Genomic DNA, 27,619 nt, shown 5'->3' on the forward strand with positions numbered 1-27,619 from the left:
TGAGGTATAGGTGAATTTTCTGTTAGGGGTGGTCATGATTAGAGATTGACACGGGGACAAATTTGTCCCTGTCCCCTCAGGAACTCAATTTCCCCATCCCGTCCCTGCGAGTTTTGTCGCTGTCCCTGTCCCCTCCCTGTAAGCTCTGCCTTGACGGCACAAGCCTCAAACACATGATTTTAAAGCGTTTGAGGCTTGCGCAGATGAGGACGGAGCTTAGGCACTGGTGGAATGAGGCATTATGACATCACAGTCCGAGCTCTAGAATGTTCCTACTTATGATTCTAAAGTGTTTGAGGCTTGTGCAGATGAGGACGGAGCTTAGGCATTGGTGGAATGAGGCATTATGACATCACAATCTCAGCTCTAGAATGTTGCTACTTAGGATTTTCAAGTGTTTGAGGCTTGTGCAGATGAGGACAGAGCTTAGGCACTGGTGGAATGAGGCATTATGACATCACAGTCCGAGCTCTAGAATGTTCCTACTTATGATTCTAAAGTGTTTGAGGCTTGTGCAGATGAGGACGGAGCTGAGGCATTGGTGGAATGAGGCATTATGACATCACAGTCCGAACTCTAGAATGTTCCTACTTATGATTCTAAAGTGTTTGAGGCTTGTGCAGATGAGGACGGAGCTTAGGCATTGGTGGAATGAGGCATTATGACATCACAATCTCAGCTCTAGAATGTTGCTACTTAGGATTTTCAAGTGTTTGAGGCTTGTGCAGATGAGGACAGAGCTTAGGCACTGGTGGAATGAGGCATTATGACATCACAGTCCGAGCTCTAGAATGTTCCTACTTATGATTCTAAAGTGTTTGAGGCTTGTGCAGATGAGGACGGAGCTGAGGCATTGGTGGAATGAGGCATTATGACATCACAGTCCGAACTCTAGAATGTTGCCACTTATGATTTTAAAGCGTTTGAGACTTGTGCGGATGAGGACGGAGCTTGTAAGAATGGGGCAGGGATGGGGAAAAATTTGTCCCCATGTCATTCTCTAGTCATGATATGTACAGACGATCTCCCCGAGGCTGCTTATTTTGTGGCAGCATTGCAGTTATGCATCTCGGGTCGTCACAAAAATCAGGGTTGGTCTATTTAGGAGGTTTTGAACGGCATTTTCTGAATCCAGGTTCAGAAATTTACAGAAAACATCCAAAAATGCAGTAGGGAAAATGACCATTTTCAAACTAGAAAACCCATCTAGGCGGTCCAGAGGAGGGCGACGAAAATGATAGGAGGCTTGCGCCAGAAGACGTATGAGGAGAGACTGGAAGCCCTGAATATGTATACCCTAGAGGAAAGGAGAGACAGGGGAGATATGATTCAGACGTTCAAATACTTAAAGGGTATTAACGTAGAACAAAATCTTTTCCAGAGAAAGGAAAATGGTAAAACCAGAGCAGGACATAATTTGAGGTTGAGGGGTGGTAGATTCAGGGGCAATGTTAGGAAATTCTACTTTACGGAGAGGGTGGTGGATGCCTGGAATGCGCTCCCGAGAGAGGTGGTGGAGAGTAAAACTGTGACTGAGTTCAAAGAAGCGTGGGATGAACACAGAAGATTTAGAATCAGAAAATAATATTAAATATTGAACTAGGCCAGTTACTGGGCAGACTTGCACGGTCTGTGTCTGTCTGGCCGTTTGGGGGAGGATGGGCTGGGGAGGGCTTCAATGGCTGGGAGGGTGTAGATGGGCTGGAGTAAGTCTTAACAGAGATTTCGGCAGTTGGAACCCAAGAACAGTACCAGGAAAAGCTTTGGATTCTCGCCCAGAAATAGCTAAGAAAAAAAAAAAAAAAAAAAAATTTAAATTGAATCAGGTTGGGCAGACTGGATGGACCATTCGGGTCTTTATCTGCCGTCATCTACTATGTTACTATGTTACATCTATCTTTTTTGTTTCAAAAATAGCCATTTCTTAGATGTGTTTATCCTCAGGGCATCTATCTTTTTGAACTGTTTTTGGAAACAAAAAAAGTCCAAATGAAAAACACACAAAAGCTAACCACTGGGACATAGGAAGAGCAGAATTCTCAGTAGACAGGTCACACAGATATCCCAGAAGAGCTGTAGGGGGCACTGCAGTGAACATCTTACCACATTGTATGGTGAGCCCTCCAAAACCTACTGTATCCAACTGCAAACATAAGAATAGCCTTACTAGGTCAGACCAAGGGTCCATCAAGCCCAGTAGCCCATTCTCACAGTGGCCAATCCAGGTCACTAATACCTGGCTAAAACCCAAGGAGTAGCAATATTCCATGCTACCGATCCAGGGCAAACAGTCGCTTCCCCCATGTCTTTCTCAAAAACAGACTATGGGCTTTTCCTCCAGGAATTTGTCCAACCTTTCTTAAAACCAGCAACGCTATCCGCTCGTACCACAACCTCTAGCAATGCGTTCTAGAGCTTAACTCTTCTCTGAGTGAAGAAATATTTCCTCCTATTGGTTTTAAAGTATTTCCTTGAGGGGGTCACGTGACGCTATGAGCCGGTGAGACGTCTCTCACATCGGCTCCGGGCCTCAATCCACACACGCGAACCAAACCGCGCTGAAATTCATCCTGGCCGGATCCCCCGCAGACGCCCAGCATCAGGCTTTGATGGACCACTACCTGACCCGGTCTCAAGAACCGCCGCGATCGAAGCCGGTCAGGGCGGGTAAGCAAAAAACTGCTCCGGTCGTGTCCAAGATGGCGGCCGCATCGGGGACGGCGGTTGCAGAGTTCACTGATGCCGCCCTCACCGACATCAAGACGGCGGTGACCCAGGCACTGGGGCCACAGTTGGAGGCTCTAACGGCTAAAATGACCCGAATGGAACAACTACTAACTGATACCACGGCCCGCACGACGGAACTGGAGCATCGGGTGTCTGCATCTGAAGATACTATCACCTCACATGAAATAGACTTGGCCTCCTTACAAGAAACTGTGCACAGACAGGCTGAAAAAATTGATGACCTGGAAAATAGGTCCAGACGCAGCAACTTGCGGTTTCTGGGGATCCCAGAACTGATCCCTGATGCTAATCTACCTGCGGAATTGGAAAGCTGGCTGGAATTGGAATTCCCGGAGGCAGTGGAAACTGGCACTCTATGCCTGGAGCGGGCTCACCGGTTGGGTAGGAGGCCAACACAGGAAGACAGACCGAGAGTGGTAATAGTAAAATTTCTGAATTACAGGCACAAAGCTGCAGTTTTACACCACTACAGGATTAAAAAAGATGTCTTAAAGATGCGAGGATCAACTATCCGCATTAGCCAAGATTACTCGACGGCTTTAACTGAAAAAAGAAAAGGCTTTTATCCACTTTGTAAACGCCTGGAGGACCTTAAACAGCGTTTTCTGTTTCTGTATCCGGCAACCTTGAAAATTCAGCATGCACACACATGGCATTCATTTACAGAGGCTTCAGAGGCAGCTGACTTCATCAACACCCAGCTGGACTCCCAAGGGGACCCTCCTTGAAGATCATATCACGTAATTGTATGGGGTTTGGCTAGGATGTACTTTCAGGATTTTACAATTGAATCTGTTGTTATGTTATGGCTTTCTAGTTTGAGACTGTATGTCAAATGTTTAAAGGATTGGGGCACCGTGGGTGTCTCCTCGAACCTCTTGCATATACCTCCGGGATATGCTAGTTGGGATAGTTGGGGAGGTGGGGGGAGGGGTTGGGCTTGAGGGGGGGGGGTGGGAACAGCCTTGGGGGACAGAACAGGAATCAGTTTTATGTATTTCACAGGTCAGATTAAAGATGTATATGCTATGTTTACGACTGCTGCTAATGCCAATGGATTGGGTTCATGTGCTGACCGTCTGGGGGAGGCTGGGCGCCCAGACGTGGATTTGGAGATTCACTGTCACTATGCAATTTCTAGGGGGTACACATAGGGGATAACACACTTCGAATAATTTCCTGGAATGTAGCCGGTATAACATCTCCTGTAAAGAGGACCAAAATCCTGCAACAGCTGAAACGCCACAAGGCGGATTTGGCCTGTTTGCAGGAGACTAAATTGACTGCTGAGGAGCATGAGAAATTGAAGCGGGGATGGGTAGGATCTGTTTTTCATGCATCCTCTACAGGCAAAAAAGCTGGTGTTTGCTTGTTAATACGAAAAGGTTTGAAATGTGTAGTCACATCATGCCATAAAGACGAGCTAGGTAGGTCATTGCTGTTGTATATAACACTGCAAGGCACTGCTTTTCGATTATTAATAACTTATGGGCCAAACAGCTACTCGACCACATATTTTAATTCATTGATTACTTTAGGCCTTAAGGACACTTCAATTCCTCTTCTAGTGGTGGGGGATTTCAATCAAGTTCTAGATGCTTCCCTTGATCGATCCAGAGTGTCTGGGTCTCCAACTGCAACCGACACTAGGGGACTGCCCTTTTTGTGCAAGTCCCTGGGTATGGTGGATCCCTGGCGGTTACTGCACCCGTTTGAACGAGACTACACACACCAGTCACGAGCACATGGAACTTTTTCCAGATTAGATTATATCCTCATAACAGAATCTATGTTCTCGCGAATAACAGAGGCGACGATAGGGCCATTAGCCTTGTCCGATCATTGTCCTATTTGGTTGGATATATCCTGGACTGCTCCCCCCAAGGGAAACTTCCGGTGGAGATTTCCCTCCTATCTGGCCGATGACCCATCTTTCAAAAAATATTTACAAACTAACTGGGAAGAATTTTTAGCAACCAATGGGCAACATGTACATACCCCGGATCTATTTTGGGACACGGCTAAGGCAGTACTTAGAGGGGTGATAATATCATATGTATCAGCACGCCGCAAGAGAATTGCCCAGGGTATTATTAGACTGGAAAAGCGATATACACAATTGAAAGCCAAATTTCTTCACAACCCGTCGCGTCAGCTCAGTGAAGATATGAACTCAGCGCAAGTAGCCTTGAATGCACTATTACACGAACGAATCAAGCGTTCTTTATTCTACAGAAAATATAGGTTTTACCGCTATGGTAATAGAACCGGCAGATTGCTAGCCACACTAACTAAACACTGGCAGGATGGCCGATACATACCCCGAGTGAAGTCTGGGACGCACACTTATCTTACAACACCACCCGACATAGCTGAAGCGTTTTACACACACTTTTCGAACTTCTATGCTAGTCATACTACATCAATGGGCCCCGATGTTCTTGACTATTTGGAAGACGCGGGTATGCCTAAATTCACTGACCTGCAGAGATCAACCTTAAACAGACCCATCCAGGGCACAGAGATACAAAGAGCAATCACACAATTAAAATCATACACTGCCCCGGGACCAGATGGGTTTTCCACAGAATTTTATAAAACAATGTCTCTGCAGGTGTGTGAACCTCTCCTGGGATATTTTGTGGTGGCGCTGGAGAAGGGCCGCTTTCCTTTGCATGCCAATGCGGCCACCATAACATTAATACCGAAACCAGGCAAACCTACAGACGAAGTAGACTCCTATCGTCCGATATCCCTCCTAAATGTCGATATAAAAATACTGGCCCGCCTATTGGCAAATCGATTGTCTCCACTCCTGCCATTAGTGATTTCCCAGGCTCAGACGGGGTTTGTCCAAGGCCGCCATTCGGTGGTGAATGTTAGGAGGGTGTTGCTAGCAATGTCTAGAGCTCAACAAGCGTCCAACCCGGGTATATTGGTCAGTCTGGACGCTGCAAAGGCCTTTGACCAGGTTGATTGGACATACTTATTTAAGGTACTGGAATACATGGGAATAGGGGGTTGGTTTGAGTCTTCCTTGCGGGTGTTATATGCGTCACCAACAGCGTCCCTCTTGGTCAATGGTTTTTTGACACAGCCATTCAATATTGGTAGGGGCACACGTCAGGGATGTCCACTATCCCCGCTGCTATTCATACTTTATCTAGACCCTCTACTACGAACTTTATTAAAGGATGATATTCTGGTTGGGCTGAGGGAGGGCTCCTCTCAGATAAGAGTACTGGCATTTGCCGATGACATCTTACTTACACTCGCTCAGCCACACAGTTCCTTGAAGCGTGCCTTGGAGATATTGGATGAATTCCACATATATTCCGGCCTGACATTAAACAAACAGAAATCTCTAGTGCTTCCATTACAACTCTCACTGTGTGAATCATGGTCCGACCCCTTCCCTTTAGTATGGGCCCCAACATCTATTCGATATTTGGGAATTCGTATACCGAGAGATCTGGCAACACTCTATACACTTAATGTTCGCCCACTGCTTACCCAAACTACACAACGGTTGCAGGCATGGAGATCCTACCCACTGACACTAATGGGCAGGATTGCGTTATACAATATGATGATGATCCCACAGTGGCTGTATGTTCTACAAACTTTGCCCATTTATTTGCTACACAAACATATCCGGCTTCATCATCGTGCATTATCTCACTTTTTATGGCGAGGCAGGAGATCCCGAATCCCCTTAGGCAATTTAACTTTGCCTATCTCTCAAGGGGGTCTGGGTCTCTTGCACTTGGGGAGGTTTAATGAGGCTTGTTTACTGCGGCACTTGAATGACTGGTTTTGTGGGACATCTCATTTCTCAGCCACGAGGGTGGAGTGTTTGGCACATGCCCCCTATCATTTTAGTTATATGTTACATGTTAAATGCCTTCCTAAACGGGAAGCCAATTATGGGGATGTGTTTCTCCTACCCCTGCGTAGACTTTGGAGGAATCTCTGCCGGCGATTAACCGTTCGACCTAATGTGACTCCATATCTACCGGTGGCTGGTAATGGAGATTTTCTTCCAGGTATGGATATGGGCGCCCAGACCTGGTGGAGAGGGAGGGGGCTATTTTATTTATTCCATGTACTGCAATCTAATGGACAATTACAATCTTTTCAAATGTTATGTGATTCATCAGTACTAACACCGGCGGATTGGTTCCAATACAGGCAGCTCCATCATTATGTCACTACCTTATCGGAAACAGCCTTATCTGACTCTATCCGAGAACACCTATCGGAAGCCATCTGCCTAACGGCACAAGAACCTGTACCACTGCGAACACACCATAGATTCTTACAAGAATTGGCTGGAGAATTGGACTATGCTTTATTGGCATCGCAATGGACACAAGATTTACAGATTACTATTTCAGTGGACATACTAAAACGGAGCTTTTCAATGGGCATGAAACTTCAGCTGTCGGTAGCAGAAAGGGAACGATACTACAAGTTTCTAGTCCGGGCATACTTTGCTCCTGCTCGGGCATTTCGGGCACGTATCAGTCCTACTGATTGTTGTTTGAAGTGTATGGCCCCGAAAGCCTCTTTGGGTCATATGTTCTGGCACTGTCCGGGCATTCAGGCATACTGGAAACGTATCTGCCTACATGTACAATCTATCTGGAAATGCACTTGGATACCTACCAATACGTATTTATTCACGTTAAAACTTACTATGAGGCCCATTCGACCGGGTGCAGCGATGTTTGCCAGAAAGGCTATTTTTGTGGGACTTAAAACTATACTTCAATGCTGGTTGTCACCACATACCCCAACAGTTTCCCACTGGCGCACGCAAATGATCCAGTTAGCAGGTTATGAGCGATTATCCGTTACAGACATGAACTCTAAGGCTGGTGTTTTGTACCTACGCTGTTGGATACCATTCTGTTCTACACTAACACCGGTTGTACGCAGTAGATTGTTGAATTGACCTAACTGTTAGAGGCTGTTCCCACGGGGGGTGGGTGGGTGGGAAGGTGGGGGGGGGAGTTTGAAGGGGGTTGGCAGGGGTTGGGGGTTGGTGATGGGACTTATTGGGTACAGTTATGATGTTTAGGTAAACTGCTTGATGATCTGGCTGATCTTGTCTCTATGTACATGTAAAACCTAATAAAACTGTTTTAAACATAAAGTATTTCCTTGTAACTTCATCGAGTGTCCCCTAGCCTTTTGTAATTCTTGACGGAGTGAAAAATCGATCCACTTGTACCCCTTCTACACCCCTCAGCCACCTCTTTTGCAAGCTGAAGAGCCCTACCTTTTTAGTCTTTCCTCATACGAGAAAAAACCACCCTAAAAGCCTTTATGCCTGCTGGTGTCATCTATATGTCGGAACAGCAGGTTTTGTGTGGGTTTTGGTGGGCTCACACGTTCCACCACAAGTGTATGACTTAGAGTGGGTTATGGGCCTGGGTCTCCTATTCTGCAGTTCACTGCACTGACCACTAGGTGACTCTGCTTGCTGCTCTAATGGGACTGGCCATAACATCTGAAGCTGTCATAAATGCTGATATATACCGTTTCATTCACAACTTTAAGGGAGTGGGGTGGGGTGGGGTCAGTGATCACAGGGGGAGTAAGGAGTGGCCTCATAAGGGGTAGCCTCGCCTTCATGCCTCCAATGGTTTTCTGGGTAGTTTGGCTACCTTTTTGGCTCTTATGTTTTATTGAAACAGGTCTTGCCTCAAACATCCAAGTTTGCAATGTTCCATTATTGTAGAAAAAGTCAGCATCATAAGTCTGCCCTAATCCCACCCAAAAAAAACACCCTTGAAACACAGATGCACTGCAGTCAAACAGCACAGAAAACTGTCCAAATAAACACCTGACCTCGCCCAACTCCTCTACGCATATGTCCTCTCCAGAATGGATTACTGTAACTCCCTATTTAATGGACTAACCAAAAATAATCTCAAACGCCTCCAACGTGTCCAAAATGCAGCTATCCGCCTCCTACACAACCTCAACTACCATGATCCCGTCTCCCCAGCACTCCGCGCTGAACACTGGCTCCCAATTAGCCAGCGCTGTGCTTTCAAGGCCCTAGCAGTAGCCCACAAGAGAATTTATGCCACCACCCCCTCCTACATAAAATCTAAGCTTCCCATCTACACCCCCACTCGCTCCCTCCGCTCAAAATCAGAAATACGCCTATGCATTCCCCCTGGAAGGTCCCTCCTCTCAGAAACTGCCCGCAAACGATCCTACAGCCACTTCATCCCACATCTCTGGAATAAACTCCCCCCCCAACTCAGGCAACAGAACTCTTTATTGACATTCCGTAAAATGGTAAAGACCCTCCTCTTCAACTAAAGATCTCCCTCAGTCTACACCCCCCCTTAAACCCCACCTCTCTCTTCTCTCCCCTTTAACTTCTCCTAAATTTCAGTATAGTCCTCTCTTAGTCTGTACTCTGATAAATTGTCTGTACTCTGAAAAATTGTTTGTACCCTGATAAATATTGCACAATTTTGTATGTCCAAGCACCTAAACCTATTGTACATCTTATTTGCCTAATTACTTCTACTGTGTATGTTTACTTGTAGACCGTTCTGAGCTACTGGGAGAACGGGATATAAATCTAAATAAATAAATAAATAAATAAAATAAATATGTTTTGAAAATGGCAGTCTGGACATTTTAGCAAACAAAGGCTTTATTGCCGGTTGCAGCAGTATCAGCTCCAACGCTCACAGGAATTGTAACGTGGCTTTGTAAAATAGGGGGCATGGAGGGGGGAATGTGCAAATGGCACTTTATGGATGTTTTTCTCTTTTGAAATAGAGCCCCTTTTTCTCTTATTTGCAGGAATGACCACCTACCTCTGTGGCAGCCGCAAGTCGCAACTAACTGTTGAGGAAACCTTAAAATTATGAGCGACAGTCTAAAATGTTCCAATTTTGTGTTGATTGGCTTCTTCTCTGAAGAAGAATGCGTAAATACGAATGCAGACCTCTGCCTAAACCTTTTCCTCAACATGATACGATTTATTTATTTTTTTTTTTTTACACGTTCCTCTTTCTTTTCTGTTGACTTTCGTGGTCTCTGCTTTTCACGTCCTCTAGCAACCACTAAATTCAATATGGAGGACAATCGTTTGGGGAGGGACAGCAAATAGTGTGGTAAAATACCTGTAACTCCTTTTGCCAGCCTTCGTAGATGTGGTGATCACATTTGAGGTGTTTCTAGCTGTCCCAGTCAGTTGATTCTTGTGGCATTTCAAAGGAGGTAAATGTAAGTGTTTATTGGAATCAGCTGGCTTCTAGAGGAAAGAAGAAATGAGAAATTAGATGGGCGCTTTTATTCCAGTGAGGCGTACTGTGGCACTGAAAATGCTCTAGAGTGCCCTGGCTGGTGCAATGACACATGACACCATAGCCAAAGAAATGGTGAGAATTGAATGAATTACCAAAAATAAAGCAAAGGGAGACCTGGCCTGTTCCTGAAGGAGAGGCAAAACATGGTGAAGAAAGTGCCGGGAATCGGCGATTTTCTCTGTAAATGCTTGGAATCAACAATTTCTCTATGCAAGCTGACGTAATTAGGGTGGGGAGGAGACAGCAAGCTAAAAGCCATGAATAATCGAAACCGCATTTGCTGAGACCGCGAATACGGAGGGAGAAGTGTACTCAAACACTGGGCCATTCTTCAGGAGTGGGGTGATCACTGAGGGACCCATCCCACTGTAAACTGGCCCCCTGCAACCAGCCACAGAATCCATGAAAAGATAGCTCAGGACCTGAACACTTTTATTAATACAGGTGGGGGGGGGGTCTAGTTGATCAAACAATGGAAAAAGTGCCGGTACCCCATCAAAAAAGCCCTGGCACTGAGACTTTGGTAATTTTTAGTAAATCCTGATCTGGTTTTTGTTAATTCTCTAGTCTAGTCTAGGTACAAAGACCCTGATTTTCGTAATGGTCGCCCTGCCGCTGCCTAACCTAATTGTTTTAATTGGTGATAAATGATGCAGTAATTGATCTCATTGTTTAAAACCAATTAAAAACACATTAGAAAAAAATAAAATGGCGGCCATCTCTAATCCATAGTGGCACCTACCAAGGTGTCAAGAAAAGTGTGGAATAACTTCTAAGTTTCATGGCTCCACATCATTTTCTTCTTGGTTGGGCTGATAATTTTTCACTGGCCCCCTCATAAATGCTCTCCCCAACATCCGAACTGAACATGTGTGCTATTAATGGACATACATGAGATGCTCCAGGGTCTATGAATCACGATCAACAATTTTACCCTTTCAAAAGTATCTGCACAGAGGTAGCGCGTTGGAGTGTCCTTCCATTGCCAGCTGTTGAGGTCAGGCAGAGGGTTATTGGCCATGATAAGAGATGCCTTGTTCTGGTTGATCTCTGCCGCTCTGTACATAAGTCCTATGGTTTTCTTATAGAGACTGACACGCTCTTCGAAGCGACTTTTGGACAGCCAGACAAAACCGGAGTCCTACGGAATAAACCACAAAGTAAAACATCATTATTGAACGTCTAACCAACGTGTTGTAGACAGTGGGAAGAACTTGTCAGCAGGAGAGAGGGGAAGTGGGTCTGTCAACAGATCTGGTTTCCAGGATAGCCAGAAGGAAATGTTTATCAGCTGTATTTGTATACACGTGATATAATTTGCACAAAGTATTGGCAGTCCTTGACGTTTGGAGTAGAAAGCACCTATGCTAAGGTTATAAAGTAGACCCAAGTCACTTCGGTTGCACCAGTCCTGGTTTTACCCAGCAAACTATACAATCTTTGTAAAGACTGACTGCAAAGTTGACTATTTTTCAGATGGGATGAGATAACGCTAGGGTTAAATCTACAAAGAAACACCAAATGATATGGCTCTGATAGCTCTTCATATACACAGAAATCATCGGCAAAGGAACTGCCCTTTTTGTTAGGAAAATTACACTACGAAATACTTGCTTAATATACACATCTGTGCAAGCTATGTATTAATCTAGTCTAAACTAATATCTGAATATTTGAATAAGAAACCAAAAATTAGTCTTAAAGACATTTGGAGCATTGAGACAAAGCAGCAGATTTCTGCGTCTCAATGGCCATGAATTTGGTCTTGGAGGATGAGACCATCAGAATTATGTAGGTCTAGAGAAATGATGATTTTCTCCTGTTTATCGGTCTCTTTTTTTTCTTTAGAACACAAATTGTGTCGCACTCAAAATTGAACTGTTTATATAGATAAATATTAACAGGCTGACTTAACTAGGTCTGCCAGATTTGCTCTATTAAAAAAGAGGCCAACCGGTCACACCTTGTTCCGGCCTTAGCCCCGCCCTGTTTCACCTTCAGCTCTGCCCCATTCCACCCCCCCTCCAACAAAACCCCCCTCTGGAGGGTGTCTGTGCATGTGCAAACGTTGACACGATGTCACACGCAAGTGTTCATGCATATGAAGTCATTGCATCAACGTCTCTGCATGTGCGCAAATGCCCTCTAGATACAGCCCTGACGTTGGGGACTTCCAAAACCCAGACAAGGGTTTCCAGTAACCCTAGGCTTAACCTATGGAACAGGTGATGCTGTGGCCAAGGGTGCCGATGCTAAAGTCCGTCAAACGCCCAGGGCTGTGACATCGTTGGCCCACAAGTTAAGCTACCCTGTAGCTTGAACACTTCCCACCTCCTCCTCCCTCTCCTGACTGGACCCGGCCGGATGTGGCCTCATAGGTCATCTGTCGTGAGGAGGGAGGGTCAGCGTTCGATGTCAGAGGAGGGAAGTACAGCACGTCCCTCCTTCCTCCTCCGACGTCACTGCTTGACACTGGCCTATGAAGCTGCATCCTACCGGGAGCGGGCAGTAGTGTCAGAGGAGGAAGGAGGGAACTGGCAGAGGGCGGGGCATCGTAATCCATTGAGTTGGCCCTGAATAGTAATTCAGTCACCTAAATTGTAAGGATCGGCTGTCATTTGCAACAACACGGGAAACGTCAACCGCTTACCTCATGCCATTGCATGTTATTAAAAAAATGAAAGCAAGCAGGAAAACCCCCATTTCCCCCCAAACTCTATAAATGGGGCCTAAAGATATATTGGACTGCTCGGCCTATGTACTGATCAATTGGCCTTAATGGCAATTAACACCTCGTTATTGACTAATTGGGACTAAGGCGCACAACTCGGAAAACACAATTCTGTGAAAGTTATGCACCAGCTGCAGTGTGTGAATTTGGAAAGGGGGGGGTCTGGCTACAGGCAGAGTGGGGGCGCTCCTTTATGTTAAGTGTAATGTTCTAGACCAGTGGTTCCCAACCCTCTCCTGGAGAACCACCAGGCCAGTCAGGTTTTCAGGATGGCCCTAATGAATATGCATGAGAGAGATCTGCATATAATGGAGGTGCCAGGCATGCAAATCTGCTCCATGCATATTCATTAGGGCTATCCTGAAAACCCGACTGGGCTAGTAGTTCTCCAGGAACCACCGTTATAGAATGCACCAGATCCACGCAAAACGTAGCGCAGGCATTTGGACTTGGTTTTAGCTGGCCTACATGACTGCGGCTAACATAAGCATCACACAGCAGCGCTAACCGTGATTCTATTAAAGGTGCGTGGAACTTGTAGAATCATTCTAAGCGCCATTCTGGTTAACACTAATTTTTTTTTAGGCGCAGTATATACGAGGAGGTGCCGAGAAGTTCTCAGTCCAAGCAAGAAGAGAATGACCTGGATATGGTTCAATCAATGATCTGAAACAATGTCAAAACAGAATTTTTTTTCTGCAAATTGGTACTTAAAAAATAAGATAACACTCGTTTCAAGAATGAGGGTCCTACTTTATAGGTCGTAGCCAGCTTTTTTTCCAGCTGGGAGAACTTGTTTTCAGATTTTTCCCTCAGCAGATTCCAGAGATCTTTTGCACTTGAATTCACTGCAAGACACAAGAGTGATTGAGAAATGTCCCCCTCGTGGATGCCAGTGGGAGAAAGGGTTGTGGGGAACGTTAGATACAATATTTCTAGAATGATATCTAAGCTACATCTATGCTGTGGAAGAAGTCCACCATGTCATGGGGCCATTTTAGAAGCATTTCCACAGACAGTGGCATTTATATCTGTAGATCACATACATGTGCAAATAATTCTGGAAATCTGCTCTTTTATACATGGGAGACCCATGTTGTGCAGAGATTTCAAGCAGGCTTGGTGGAAGATGGTTTGGGCCAGAACTGGCTCATGGGACTGTGGAACCCTAAGCCAACTTTGTACTGGTGCTGCTCCCCCCAACAATCTGTATCTCTCCCTCCACACTCTCACTTCCCATCTGTTATCTGTGATTCAATATCTCCCCAACCCTCTCAAGTCCCCCCCCCACGCCTGCAGGACCAGGTGAGACACAGGTGATAAAGAGTGCCAAAATTCTAGTCCGGCATCTAGGACAGTGGTTCCCAATCCTGTCCTGGAGGACCTCCCAGGTCAATCAGGTTTTCAGGCTAGCCCTCATGAATATGCATGAGAGAGATTTGCATATAGTGGACGTGACAGGCATGCAAATCTGCTCCATGCATATTCATTAGGGCTATCCTAAGAACCCGATTGGCCTGGGGGTCCTCCAGGACAGGATTGGGAGCCACTACTCTAGGAGTCTGAAGGTAGACTAGACTGGAATGTTGACACCCCCTATCACTGGTGCCCCGAGATAGCGCCTCACCTGGTACACAGACTGAGCTGGCTTAGACAGAGCAAAATTGTCCCTGGCGGGTTCTACATGCACGTGGAAGTTGTAAATTCAGCACTTCTACCTGGAAATTTGAGTTCATGTTACTCCTTTTATACTGTGTGTGTTTTTATATATTTCATAAATCGCTGCTTCTGCCGGGAATGCTGGGAAATATGCATCAGCAAAGCCTTTTGTAAAATACCGCCAGAACTGAGCATCTGTGCAAGCTATATATTAATCTACCCTAAATTAATATCTGAATATTTGAATAAGAAACCAAAAACTAGTCTTAAAGACATTTGGAGCATTGAGACAAAGCAGCAGATTTCTGCATCTCAATGGCCACAAATTTGGTCTTGGAGGATGAGATGTCCAGCGTCAGCATCTATGAGACAAACCTGGTTTTATTTTTGTTGCATAGAAGTTTTTGGACCCCTGTTAGGTTACAAAAGTTAGATAGTTCAAAATCTAATAGATGCTGGCACTGCCATCTGGATGTAGGGACACTGGATCATCTAATTTTCTACTGTCCATTGATACTTAAACTTTGGAGATCTATTTGGGGCCAAATTAATACGAGCTTGGAAGTTCCATTATCATTGCCATATGATATAGTTTTGTTTGGAACGTCATTATTGCCCAAGAGTCTGATCAAGGCAAACCAGAACAAATTACTTCTCATTATGACAGGAGTTGCTATGCAACTTATTACAAAAAATTGGAAATCAACTTAAATTATAGATTTTGGCGGGAAACCTTACGCCAAATATATAAATTTGAACATATGAATTTGTTACAATTGGGACACCATGGTAAATTTAAGGAGATTTGGGGGTCCATTAACAAATTTTTGTAAGAATTAATTATTAAGTATTATTATTATATGGTGCCATTGATTCATATTAAGTATTATTATTATTTCCCTTTGATTCATCAAAAGAATGCTGGGCACATCCAGGTGGGGTGGGTGGGAGGGTTGAGGGGGTGTTAAGTACTTATATATCATTTGATTGCTGTCTATTATATTATTTGCTTGTTAACCTGTTGCACTATTTATTGGATTTAAAAAATGAATAAAGAATTAAAAAAATAAAAAATAAAACATGTCATGGGAAAAAGAAAAAAAAAATATCTAGTCTAAATCTTGGATTTATATACCGTGTCATCTCCCCATAAGGAGTTCGACTCAGTTCACATATAAATTGATAAATCAGAGTGAAAGTAGTTAGATTAGAGAAAAAATAACTTATTAATGAAGACCCTCATCCGACATCCTAGAGAGAAGATCATTTCCTTATAACAATTTTCTAAGAACTGTTGAAATAACAGCGTTTTCGTAGATTTACGGAAAATCTGGAAGGAGAGAAGAGTTCTAACACAAGAGTGGGAATAGTCTTTGAACTCGCTTTGCAAGGACCCTTAGGGCTCCTTTTACGAAGGTACGCTAGTGGTTATAGCGCACGCTAGAATGCCACACGCGCTAGACGCTAATGCCTTCCTAGAGCTGGTGTTAGTATTTTCCGTGTAGCACAGGGTTAGCACGCGCTAAAAACGCTAGCTCACCTTCGTAAAAGGAGCCCTTAGCGGTATCCTATGCATGTGGTATAGTATGCTTAGTGTGTGCTGATTTTCCTTGATGGTTAATCCAGGGCTGAGTTGTACAAAAATTTGAAAGGGAGAAAGTGAGAACATTTGTAGGGTTCCAATAAGAGAGCCTGCCCCTCCCTAGGGTTACCAGAAGTCTGGATCTCCCCTCCCCCCTCCTTTTGAGGACATGTCCGGGGGTTCAGACAGCTTTTCAAAACCCGGCACTACATAGAAAATTCATACTAACAGCTTACCTTGGACACACAACACAAATGCCAAATCCGTAATGTCTGACCAAAAATGATAAACATAAATTAAACCAAAATCCTAAGAAGCCACACCATGATTGTAGTACAACACTACATAGACATATAAATAAAGGAGTCAGAGTCAAATTAGAGATATCATAATAAAGGAGTCAGAGTTGAAGGTTTTATGTACCGACTCCACAACTCTGGACAAGTGATACTTGAATTTACCAGCTATCTACATACCTAATGATCACGTCTCCAACTACAACAGCCTTGCTAACCCTTCCCTTCTAGGCAAAAGACCCTAGAGAGACAGCCTCAGTGCGAGAGAACATAAGAAATGCCTCCACTGGGTCAGACCAGAGGTCCATCGTGCCCAGCAGTCTGCCCACGCGGTGGCCCAACAGGTCTAGGACCTGTGCAGTAGCCCTCTATCTATACCCCTCTATCCCTTTTTCCAGTAGGAAATTGTCCAATCCTTTCTTGAACCCCAGTACCATACTCTTCCCTATTACGTCCTCTGGAAGCGCATTCCAGATGTCCACAACACGCTGGGTAAAGAAAAACTTCCTAGCATTCGTTTTGAATCTGTCCCCTTTCAGCTTTTCCGAATACCCTCTTGTTCTTTTATGTTCTGAAAGTTTGAAGAATCTGTCCCTCTCTACTCTCTCTATGCCCTTCATGATCTTGTAGGTTTCTATCATGTCCCCTCTAAGTCTCCGCTTTTCCAGGGAGAAGAGCCCCAGTCTCTCTAATCTTTCAGTGTATGAAAGGTCTTCCATGCCTTTAATCATTCGTGTCGCTCTCCTCTGAACCCTCTCAAGTATTGCCATATCCTTCTTAAGATACGGTGACCAATACTGGACACAGTACTCCAGGTGCGGGCGCACCATTGCCCGATACAACGGCAGGATGACTTCTTTCGTTCTGGTTGTAATACCCTTCTTGATAATACCCAACATTCTGTTTGCCTTCTTTGAGGCTGCTGCGCATTGTGCCGTTGACTTCATTGTTGTGTCCACCAGTACGCCCAAGTCCCTTTCAAGGCTACTTCCCTCTAATACTAATCCCCCCCATTTGGTAGCTGAACATCCGGTTCTTTTTCCCTATATGCATGATCTTGCATTTCCCTACATTGAAGTTCATCTGCCATTTATTCGCCCACTCCTCCAGTTTGTTTAAGTCCCTTTGTAGTTCCTCACACACTTCGGCAGTTGTAACCCTGCTACAGAGTTTGGTGTCATCCGCAAATTTTATAACTTCACATTTCGTCCCCGTTTCCAGGTCATTAATAAATACATTGAAAGGCAGGTCCTGGCTACAGGATCACTTCTTGCCTCTCCACAGCGATGTTCTCCCTTCAGGAGACCTTTCTCCTCCATGGCAGCACAGAGGTAGAACTTCTCTACTGTGTCCCTGTAGGCCTCTTCTGTAAACCCTTCTGTCTGCCATTCTAGTCTCCAGAAATCAAACCTATTGCCCAAGTGCTAGGAGCTCTTTGAACGGAACATATAAATGACCTCTCACCAAAAGGGCGATAACCCCCATCTCCCTTGTTGGGTTACTGACTGCCATCTTATTATTCAACTGAAACACAGGTAGTCAAACTTCCTTACTGACATGAAATGCCAAAACCACCTTCAGAAGAAATGAGGGCACAGTGCATAAAGATACCCCTGCCTAAAAAGAGCACATATCCAAGTTTTCCAGTAACCCTAGGCTTAATCTATGGACCAGGTGATGCTCTGACCAAGGGTGCCGGTGCTAAAGTCCATCAAACGTCCAGGGCTGTGACATCGCTGGCCCATAAGTTAAGCTACCCTGTAGCTTGAACACTTCCCACCTCCTCCTCCCTCTCCTGACTGGACCCAGCAGGGTGTGGCCTCATAGGTCATCTGTCGTGAGGAGGGAGGGTCTGCATTCGATTTCAGAGGAGGAAAGTACAGCACGTCCCTCCTTCCTCCTCCGACTTCACTGCTTGACACTGGCCTATGAAGCTGCATCCTACCGGGAGCGGGCAGTAGTGTCAGAGGAGGAAGGAGGGAACTGGCAGAGGGCGGGGCATCGTAATCCCTTGAGTAGGCCCTGAAGAGTAATTCAGTCACCTAAATTGTAAGGATCAGCTGTCATTTGCAACAACACGGGAAACGTCAACCGCTTACCTCATGCCATCGCATGTTATTAAAAAAATGAAAGCAAGCAGGATAACCCCCATTTCCCCCCAAACTCTATAAATGGGGCCTAAAGATATATTGGACTGCTCGGCCTATGTACTGATCAATTGGCCTTAATGGCAATTAACACCTCGTTATTGACTAATTGGGACTAAGGCGCACAACTCGGAAAACACAATTCTGTGAAAGTTATGCACCAGCTGCAGTGTGTGAATTTGGAAAGGGGGGGGTCTGGCTACAGGCAGAGTGGGGGCGCTCCTTTATGTTAAGTGTAATGTTCTAGACCAGTGGTTCCCAACCCTCTCCTGGAGAACCACCAGGCCAGTCAGGTTTTCAGGATGGCCCTAATGAATATGCATGAGAGAGATCTGCATATAATGGAGGTGCCAGGCATGCAAATCTGCTCCATGCATATTCATTAGGGCTATCCTGAAAACCCAACTGGCCTAGTGGTTCTCCAGGAACCACCGTTATAGAACGCACCAGATCCACGCAAAACGTAGCGCAGGCATTTGGACTTGGTTTTAGCTGGCCTACATGCCTGCGGCTAACATAAGCATCAAACAGCAGCGCTAACCGTGAGTCTATTAAGGGTGCGTGGAACTTGTAGAATCATTCTGGTTAACACTGATTTCTTTTTATGCGCAGTATATACGGAGGGGATGCCGAGAAGTTCTCAGTCCAAGCAAGAAGAGAATGATCTGGATATGGTTCAATCAATGATTGAAAAAATGTCAAAACAGAATTTTGTTTCTGCAAATGGGTACTTAAGAAATAAGATAACACTCTTTTCAAGAATGAGGGTCCTACTTTATAGGTCGTAGCCAGCTTTTTTTCCAGCTGGGAGAACTTGCTTTCAGATTTTTCCCTCAGCAGATTCCAGAGATCTTTTGCACTTGAATTCACTGCAAGACACAAGAGTGATTGAGAAATGTCCCCCTCGTGGATGCCAGTGGGAGAAAGGGTTGTGGGGAACGTTAGATGCAATATTTCTAGAATGATATCTAAGCTACATCTATGCTGTGGAAGAAGTCCACCATGTCATGGGGCCATTTTAGAAGCATTTCCACAGACAGTGGCATTTATAGCTGTAGATCACGTACATGTGCAAATAATTCTGGAAATCTCTTTTATACGTGGGAGATCCACATCGTGCAGAGATTTCAAGCGGGCTTGGTGGAGGATGGTTTGGGCCAGAACTGGCTCATGTGGAACCCTAAGCCAACTTTGTACTGGTGCTGCTCCCCCCAACAATCTGTATCTCTCACTCCACACTCTCCCTTCCCATCTGTTATCTGTGATTCAATATCTCCCCAACCCTCTCAAGACCCCCCACGCCTGCAGGACCAGGTGAGACACAGGCGATAAAGAGTGCCAAAATTCTAGTCCGGCATCTAAGACAGTGGTTCCCAACCCTGTCCTGGAGGACCTCCCAGGCCAATCGGGTTTTCAGGCTAGCTCTCATGAATATGCATGAGAGAGATTTGCATATACTGGACGTGACAGGCATGCAAATCTGCTCCATGCATATTCATTAGGGCTATCCTAAGAACCCGATTGGCCTGGGGGTCCTCCAGGACAGGATTGGGAGCCACTACTCTAGGAGTCTGAAGGTAGACTAGACTGGAATGTTGACACCCCTATCACTGGTGCCCCGAGATAGCGCCTCACCTGGTACACAGACTGAGCTGGCTTAGACAGAGCAAAATTGTCCCTAGCAGGTTCTACATGCACGTGGAAGTCGTGAATTCAGCACTTCTACCTGGAAATTTGAGTTCATGTTACTCCTTTTATACTGTGTATGTGTTTATATATTTCATAAATCGCTGCTTCTGCCGGGAATGCTGGGAAATATGCATCAGCAAAGCCTTTTGTAAAATACCGCCAGAACTGAGCATGTCCTAACCTGGATGTGTCAACTCCAACCTCCACATTCTGTGTAAAATGGACCTTCACCTCTTTCTCTCTTTAACCTATGTTTATTTAAGGAAATGCATTATAAAAAAGTTTCTGTTTGATTTTCCGACATTTGTTTCAGGTCATTTCAGAAGTTAATACTTGTAAAATCTGATTAATAGCTTAAAAATGCAAATGTAAATCAAGTTTTTATGTGGTTTTATGTGCATAGGGTTACCAGATGTCCGGATTTCTCTCAGACATGTCATCTGTTTCGAGGTCATGTCCGGGGTCCGGACAGCTTTTCAAAACCCAGCACTTTGTCCGGGTTTTGAAAAGATTCCCGACAAAATCTCTTCAGGAAGGAGCATCCATGCCTAAGTGGACGCAACATGGTGATGTCATGCGTGCACAAGCGTGATGTCATTGCATCGCATCTGCATGGATGCCTTCTGGGGGCATGGCTGGGGGAGAAGGGGGTGTGGGGACAGAGGGGGGCAGAAGTCATGCGTGTGCACACGTGATGTCATTGTGTCGCGTCTGCATGGATGCCTTCTGGGGGCGGGGCTGGGGGGCAGAAAGGGGCGTGGGGACAGAAGGGCGTGGGGCAGAAGGGGGAAAAAGGAGGGCAGATGTCATGCGTGTGCACACGTGATGTCATTGTGTCGCATTGGCATGGATGCCTTATGGGGGGGGCTGGGGGCAGAAGGGCGTGGGGCAGAAGGGGGAAGATGGAGGGCAGATGTCAAGCGTGTGCACACGTGATGTCATTATGTCGCATCTGCGTGGATGCCTTCTGGGGGCGTGGCTGGGGGCGAAGGGGTTGTGGGGGCAGAGGGGGGCAGAAGGGCGGGGGGCAGAAGGGGGAAGGAGGGCAGATGTCATGCATGTGCACACGTGATGTCATTGTGTCGCGTCTGCGTGGATGCCTTCTGGGGGCGGGGCTGGGGGCAGAAGGGGGCGTGACACAGGCAGAACACTAGGCTCCTTTGGGAAAATCTGGTAATCCTACGTGTGCATAAAGTCAAAGGGCTACCAGATGTCCAGATTTTCCTGGACAAGTCTTCGTTTTAGAGGACTGTCTAGGCATCCGGATGGGATTTCAAAACCTGGCCCTTTGTTCCAGGTTTTGAAATCCATTGAGCTCGGGGCCGCACCTGGAGGTCATCTGGGCATGCATGGATGCGACACAATGATGTCGCATGCATCTGCGCAAGCATTTGAGGTCATCATGGTGCGTTCACGCATGCGCAGATGCCCTCCAAACGCTGCCCCAAAGAGACGAGGTGTGTGTGGGGCCAGGACTGGGGCAGGGCTGTGGCTGGAAGTAGATGGGGCTGTGGGCAGAACAAGGACGGGCCGGAGCAGGGCAGGGCCAAGCGACCTCTTTTTTTGGAGAAAACAAATGTGGTAACCCTATAAAGTCAATTTAATGCGCATTCTTTTTGTGCATATAGTTTTCCGGTACATTGACTAAAGCGCGCGGGATAACCGCGCGCCGGCAATGCCTCTCGGACAAATGTGCACATGACGTCAGCGCGCCGGATTAGAACTTAACTTTAAAGTGCTCTGAGATGTTTTTTGGGGGGGACCCCCACACTTTACTTAGAAGTATCACCGCTGCTGTTGGAGGGATTTGGGGGGGGAAAGAGGGAAAAATTACAGTTTCCTCTCTAAGTGTGTGTGGGGGGGTTCCCCCCATGGTAGCAGCAACACAAAGTGGGAGGGGGGGTGTTCCCCCATCTACACACCCCCTCGGAGCACTTTAAAGTTAAGTTTTAATCCGGCGCGCTGACTTCCTGCGCGCATTTGCCCGAGCGGCTTTGTCAGCAAGCAATTGTCCCGCAGGCTTTTTGACTCGTCACCAGTTTTCCGAACCCAAAGCACAAACCAAATGTACATCCTTAGTCTCTTTTCTTTATGGCTTTTGTCCATCCTTTCAGTAAGTTCTTTATACTACTGACATGAAAAACCTACCAACGGTTTTCTGGTGTGTTCAGGCAATGTCATCCTTGGGGTTTCTCTCAGTGTTCCGGTTCTCTCTTGTGGATTCTGACAGTCCAGAAGGCCTACCTGTGGTTCTTTGAAACAGCTCTTTCCCTGATGATGCCGTGCTTAATTCCTTCGACGTGGGGTGCAGGAAATATTCAGCCAAATCCGGACCTAGAAGCCTGGACAGAAAAATAAATTGCAGATTTGTGAAACGATACATTTTCAAGTTTTTTTTAATTTTTGATATACCGTCTATCAAAGCAAAATGTAAAAAGATTGTAAGGGACAATTAAAATAGGTAAATAAAAGCCATATTTTATCAAATATTAAAAAATACTAGACGACTTCGGATTAACGTACGTGAGACGGAAGGAAAGTAGGGGAGGGAAAGATTGTTTAAAATACATCGAAGTAAAATTAATAAAAAAGGACGGTAAATGGGGGAGTGGCAAAAACATTAGGAGGGGAATCATTTCAAAAGAAGTCTTAGATGTTTCAAATCTTCACATGAATCAAAGAATTAAGAGGCTGAAGCTAATACTGAAGAGTAAAGGCATCTTTAAAGAGAAAGGTTTTAAGTTTGGCTTTAAATTTTTCAAGCGAGTTCTCTAATCGAACGTCTAATGGGAGGCGGTAACTGAAAAGATGGATTTGCGAGTAGTAGCGTAAAATAGTTCCCGTATTGACGGTATGGAGAGTAAGTTTTGATTATTTGATCGGAGGGTCCTGGATGATGAATAAGGAATCAAAAGTTTATCTATGAACGCCGGTTGGTTAGAGTTTTTTGTTTTAAAAAGTGAGGAGGAGTATTTTATAGACGAGACGATGAGTACATTTATAATGGGTATTATGTTTTTGGAAACCACAAAACTGTCTTTCTAAGCTTGGACAGAAATTTACAGCCCTCAGCCAGCTGATGGTACAGGGCAGAGAATAAAAGCCATCAACAAAATTAGACCTGTTGCACTATTTTGGAGGGTCATTTAATGCAATGTTTTTCAACCTTTTTACACCTATGGATCGGCAGAAATAAAAGAATTATTCTGTGGCAGGTCATGCCTCACGAACTTATTATACTTCTTTGAGGGGGTAACCAGCCAGGTGGATAAAGGGGAATCCATAGATATCATTTACCTTGACTTCCAAAAAGCCTTCGACAAGGTGCCACACGAAAGACTACTAAGGAAGCTATGGAACCATGGGGTGCAAGGGGAGGTCCACCGATGGATCAAAAACTGGCTGGCAGACAGGAAACAGAGGGTTGGAGTAAAGGGACATTACTCAGACTGGCAATGGGTCACGAGCGGAGTTCCACAGGGGTCGGTGCTGGGACCGCTCCTATTCAATATATTCATTAACGACCTGGAAGCAGGAACAAAATGTGAGGTTATTAAATTTGCGGATAACACCAAACTATATCGCAAGGTCAATAATATGGAGGACTGCGAAGATCTCCAAAAAGATCTGACAACACTGGAAAAATGGGCCAAAAAGTGGCAAATGAGTTTCAACATAGGGAAATGCAAGGTCATGCATATAGGGGAAAAAAACCCGATGTTCACTTACAAAATGGGGGGATCAGCGCTAGGGGTGAGCGACCTTGAAAGAGACCTGGGAGTGATGGTAGACACAACATTGAAGTCGTCGGCGCAGTGTGCCACGGCCTCAAGGAAAGCAAACAGAATGTTGGGTATCATTAAGAAGGGTATCACGACCAGGACAAAGGAAGTCATCCTGCCACTGTATCGTGCTATGGTGCGCCCGCACCTGGAGTATTGTGTTCAGTTCTGGTCGCCGTACCTCAAGAAGGACATGGAGGTACTTGAGAGGGTCCAGAGAAGAGCAACTAAGCTAATAAAGGGTATGGGGGACCTCTCATATACTGACAGACTGAAAAAGCTAGGGCTTTTCTCCCTGGAAAAGCGGAGACTTAGAGGAGACATGATAGAAACCTTCAAGATCATGAAGGGCATAGAAAAAAATAGACAGGGACAGATTTTTCAAATTAAGGGGATCAATAAGTACAAGGGGGCACTCAGAGAAATTGAAAGGGGAGAGGTTTAGAACAAACGCCAGGAAGTTCTTTTTCACACAGAGGGTGGTGGATACATTGAATGCGCTACCAGAGAATGTGATAAACAGGAGCACGCTACAGGGGTTCAAAGAAGCTTTGGATAGGTACTTGGAAGACAAAGGGATTGAGGGGTACAGATAAGAGTAGAGATAGATTATAGGGATGGGATTAGAGGTAAGTTACAAAATTAATCAGGGACCACTGTTCAGGCACTAGGCCTGATGGGCTGCTGCGGGAGCAGACCGCTGAGCAAGATGGACCTCTGGTCTGACTCAGCGGGGGCAAAAAAAAACAAAAAACAACAACAACAGGTAATTAAACTTTGGAATCCGTTGCTGGAAAACTGTAGTGAAAGCAGTTAACTTAGCAGGGTTTAAAAAAAGGTTTGGATAATTTCCTAAAAGTGAAGTGAAGTGAAGGCCATCATGCCATTGTATCGAGCGATGGTGCGTCCACATCTGGAATACTGCATTCAGTATTGGTCGCCACACCTCAAGAAGGACATGGCGGTACTTGAGAGAGTCCAAAGGAGAGCAACGAAACTGGTAAAAGGGCTGGAACACTGCCCATACGCCGAGAGGTTGGATAGGCTGGGGCTCTTCTCTCTGGAAAAAAGGAGGCTCAGGGGAGATATGATAGAGACCTTCAAGATCATGAGGGGCATAGAGAGGGTGGATAGGGACAGATTCTTCAGACTGAAGGGGACAACAAGTACGAGGGGGCATTCGGAGAAACTGAAGGGAGATAGGTTCAAAACAAATGCAAGGAAGTTTTTTTTCACCCAAAGGGTCGTGGACACTTGGAATGCGCTACCGGAGGAAGTGATCAGGCAGAGTACGGAACAGGGATTCAAACAGGGATTGGACGGATTCCTGAGGGATAAAGGGATCGTGGGATACTGAGAGAGGTGCTGGGATGTAACACAGGTATAGAAAGCTAACCAGGTAATAAGTATAGTAACCCAACAGGTCGTGCATGTGCAAGACTGGAGGGTAAGGACTACGATGGGAAGATAGGACTTCAATGAGAAACCAAGGTGGCAAGGGAGCCCCTTCTGGTGATTCAGACAGGTCGTGACCTTTTTGGGCCGCCGCGGGAGCGGACTGCCGGGCAGGATGGACCTATGGTCTGACCCGGCGGAGGAACTGCTTATGTTCTTAAGGCCATAAGCCATTATTAAAATGGATTTGGGGGGGGGAAATCCACTGCATAGTCTTAGGATAAGCAACATAAAATCTGGTTTTCTCTTTGGGATCTTGCAAGGTACTTGTGACTTCGGTTGGAAACAGGATACCGGGCTTGATGGGCCTTCAGACTGCCCCAGTATGGCAACTCTTTATGTTCTTCTCCCACGGCTTTCTTGAGATCAGACACAGCCTCAGTCTCTGTCTCCGCTGCAGCTCTGAAGAAATATCTTAGGAATTTTCTCACGATAGACTTAAACCATTGTCTTGTTTAGCTTTTTTTTTCTTTTTCATGATTAGTGAATCGGATCCTACACCACCTTATTTAATTTGTTTTCAAATTCTTTATTTTTTTTTTTTATAATTTGGCCCTATCTTTAGCTCCCATTCTCCTTCCTCGGGGAGAATCTCTTGAGAAATCACGCCCCAACATTTAAAACAAACTTCTCTTTTCGGTTAGAGCCTCTTTCGCTAAGTTGGCGCTAAACGCTGTTCCCACACTCTTAGGTATTCTGTGAGCGTCTGAGCAGCGCTGGAGCATTTAACGCTTCAGGCCACGGTCGAAATCTCGACCGCGGCTTAGTAAAAGGGGTGGGGGAGGGGTTGGATTTTTTTTTTTTATTGCCTTTATAGATTTGGGAGAAAGCTATAATGCCCAAAATGAAAAATTGATCTACCGTACCCAAATCCTGGTGAAAAGCATTTTTAATCAAGCAACAAAAATTCTGCTCCTTCCCTCCCCCAAATTTCTGAGCTCACAGAACTCATTAGAAATATGGGGAACGAATATAACCTTGTAAACAATACTTTACCTTCAAAATATGACTCCCAGCCATAACAGTTCTAGGAGGAGTGTGAAAGCTGAGCGTGCCTGACCAGAAAACACGTCGGGTTCACGTCTCTTGCAAAGGCCTCACTGCTAAAGCTGACATTTACTAAGGATCTGGTTGTGACGTTACCTGGAGATGCTTCAACAGAAGGCTGTGAAGTGTTCCAGTCCAGTTCCGATTCCGTATTTATGACATAACGCCTTATCTACTGATGGATTTGTGCATCTTTAAAGTAGACAAGAGGCATTAAATGAACGTTCCAGGCCCTTGTGAGCACCGATACAGAACCAGTGACCTTCCAGGTATAGGGTCTCCATTTGGGGGTTGTTTGTTTTTCTGTTAGTAAGCCACGCTGGGACCAATGCTCCCTCTAAGGATTGGCTGGGTGAGTGCAAATTTTTTTCTCATGTGAGTGACAAGTTCTAAAAAAAAAAAAATGTTTTTCGTATGAGCAACAAGTTCTAAAAACCAACAATTTTCCACAGATTTGCAATAATTTTTGTAAGAGACCCTGTTAAATCTGTGAGCAAGGCTCCTAGAATGAATGAGCGATTGCTATGAGGGAACATAGGCTGGGACCCACCCTCACTTCACAGCCCGGGACCCCACTATCTTCCTACCGAGCTGAAACACTCGGTAGCCTGCTCTGTTAGAAAACCCACTCAGATCCTGCACCCCTCAGGATGTCGGCCCATCCAGGAGTCTCCCTCGGTACTTGGCCTCTAGAAGAGAGATCAGGATAACCGAAAAGCCCCGCATCTGCTCCTCTCCTCCCTTATATACAATGCCCCCCTCCCAGTGAGGTCAGGGTCCTCCAACTCCACTCACTTAAGCTGTTATAACTGCCACTACTACAATTAATTATTTCTATAGCGCTACCAAACGCATGCAGTGCTGTAGAGTCAAAAAGAAGAAGAAAACAGTCCCTGCTCCAAAGAGCTTACAATCTAAACAGACAAGACAAACAGGATGTCATGGATACAGTTAAGGGGAACGGGTTGGAGGGCAGAGGGGAATACAGGACAATCGAGCCATTGTGACATCACTGATGAGGTTGGCTCTTATTGGTGGAATGAGGCATTATGACATCACAATCTCAGCTCTGGAATGTTGCTACTCTTTGCCTGGTACTTGGGACCTGGGTTGGCCACGTTTGGAAACAGGGCACTGGGC

The 27,619-nt window shown here is 45.4% G+C and overlaps 1 protein-coding gene across 4 annotated transcripts in view; it reads right to left on the reverse strand.

Annotated features, from left to right (window-relative positions):
- Positions 1–27,619, reverse strand: part of LOC117366563 (testis-specific gene 13 protein-like) — a 50,037-nt gene that overhangs the window by 13,908 nt on the left and 8,510 nt on the right. For 3 of the 4 annotated variants that reach the window (XM_033958042.1, XM_033958041.1, XM_033958044.1), the window contains 4 exons: positions 22,440–22,537; positions 13,576–13,670; positions 11,026–11,232; positions 9,906–10,036 (listed from right to left, as the gene is read on the reverse strand). In XM_033958042.1, coding sequence (XP_033813933.1) covers positions 9,906–10,036; positions 11,026–11,232; positions 13,576–13,670; positions 22,440–22,537 — 531 coding nt within the window. The remainder of the gene's footprint in view (positions 1–9,905; positions 10,037–11,025; positions 11,233–13,575; positions 13,671–22,439; positions 22,538–27,619) is intronic. The other variant, XM_033958043.1, reaches the window with a different exon arrangement.

Source organism: Geotrypetes seraphini, chromosome 9 (genome assembly GCF_902459505.1).
Source record: "Geotrypetes seraphini chromosome 9, aGeoSer1.1, whole genome shotgun sequence".
Lineage (NCBI taxonomy): Eukaryota > Metazoa > Chordata > Amphibia > Gymnophiona > Dermophiidae > Geotrypetes > Geotrypetes seraphini.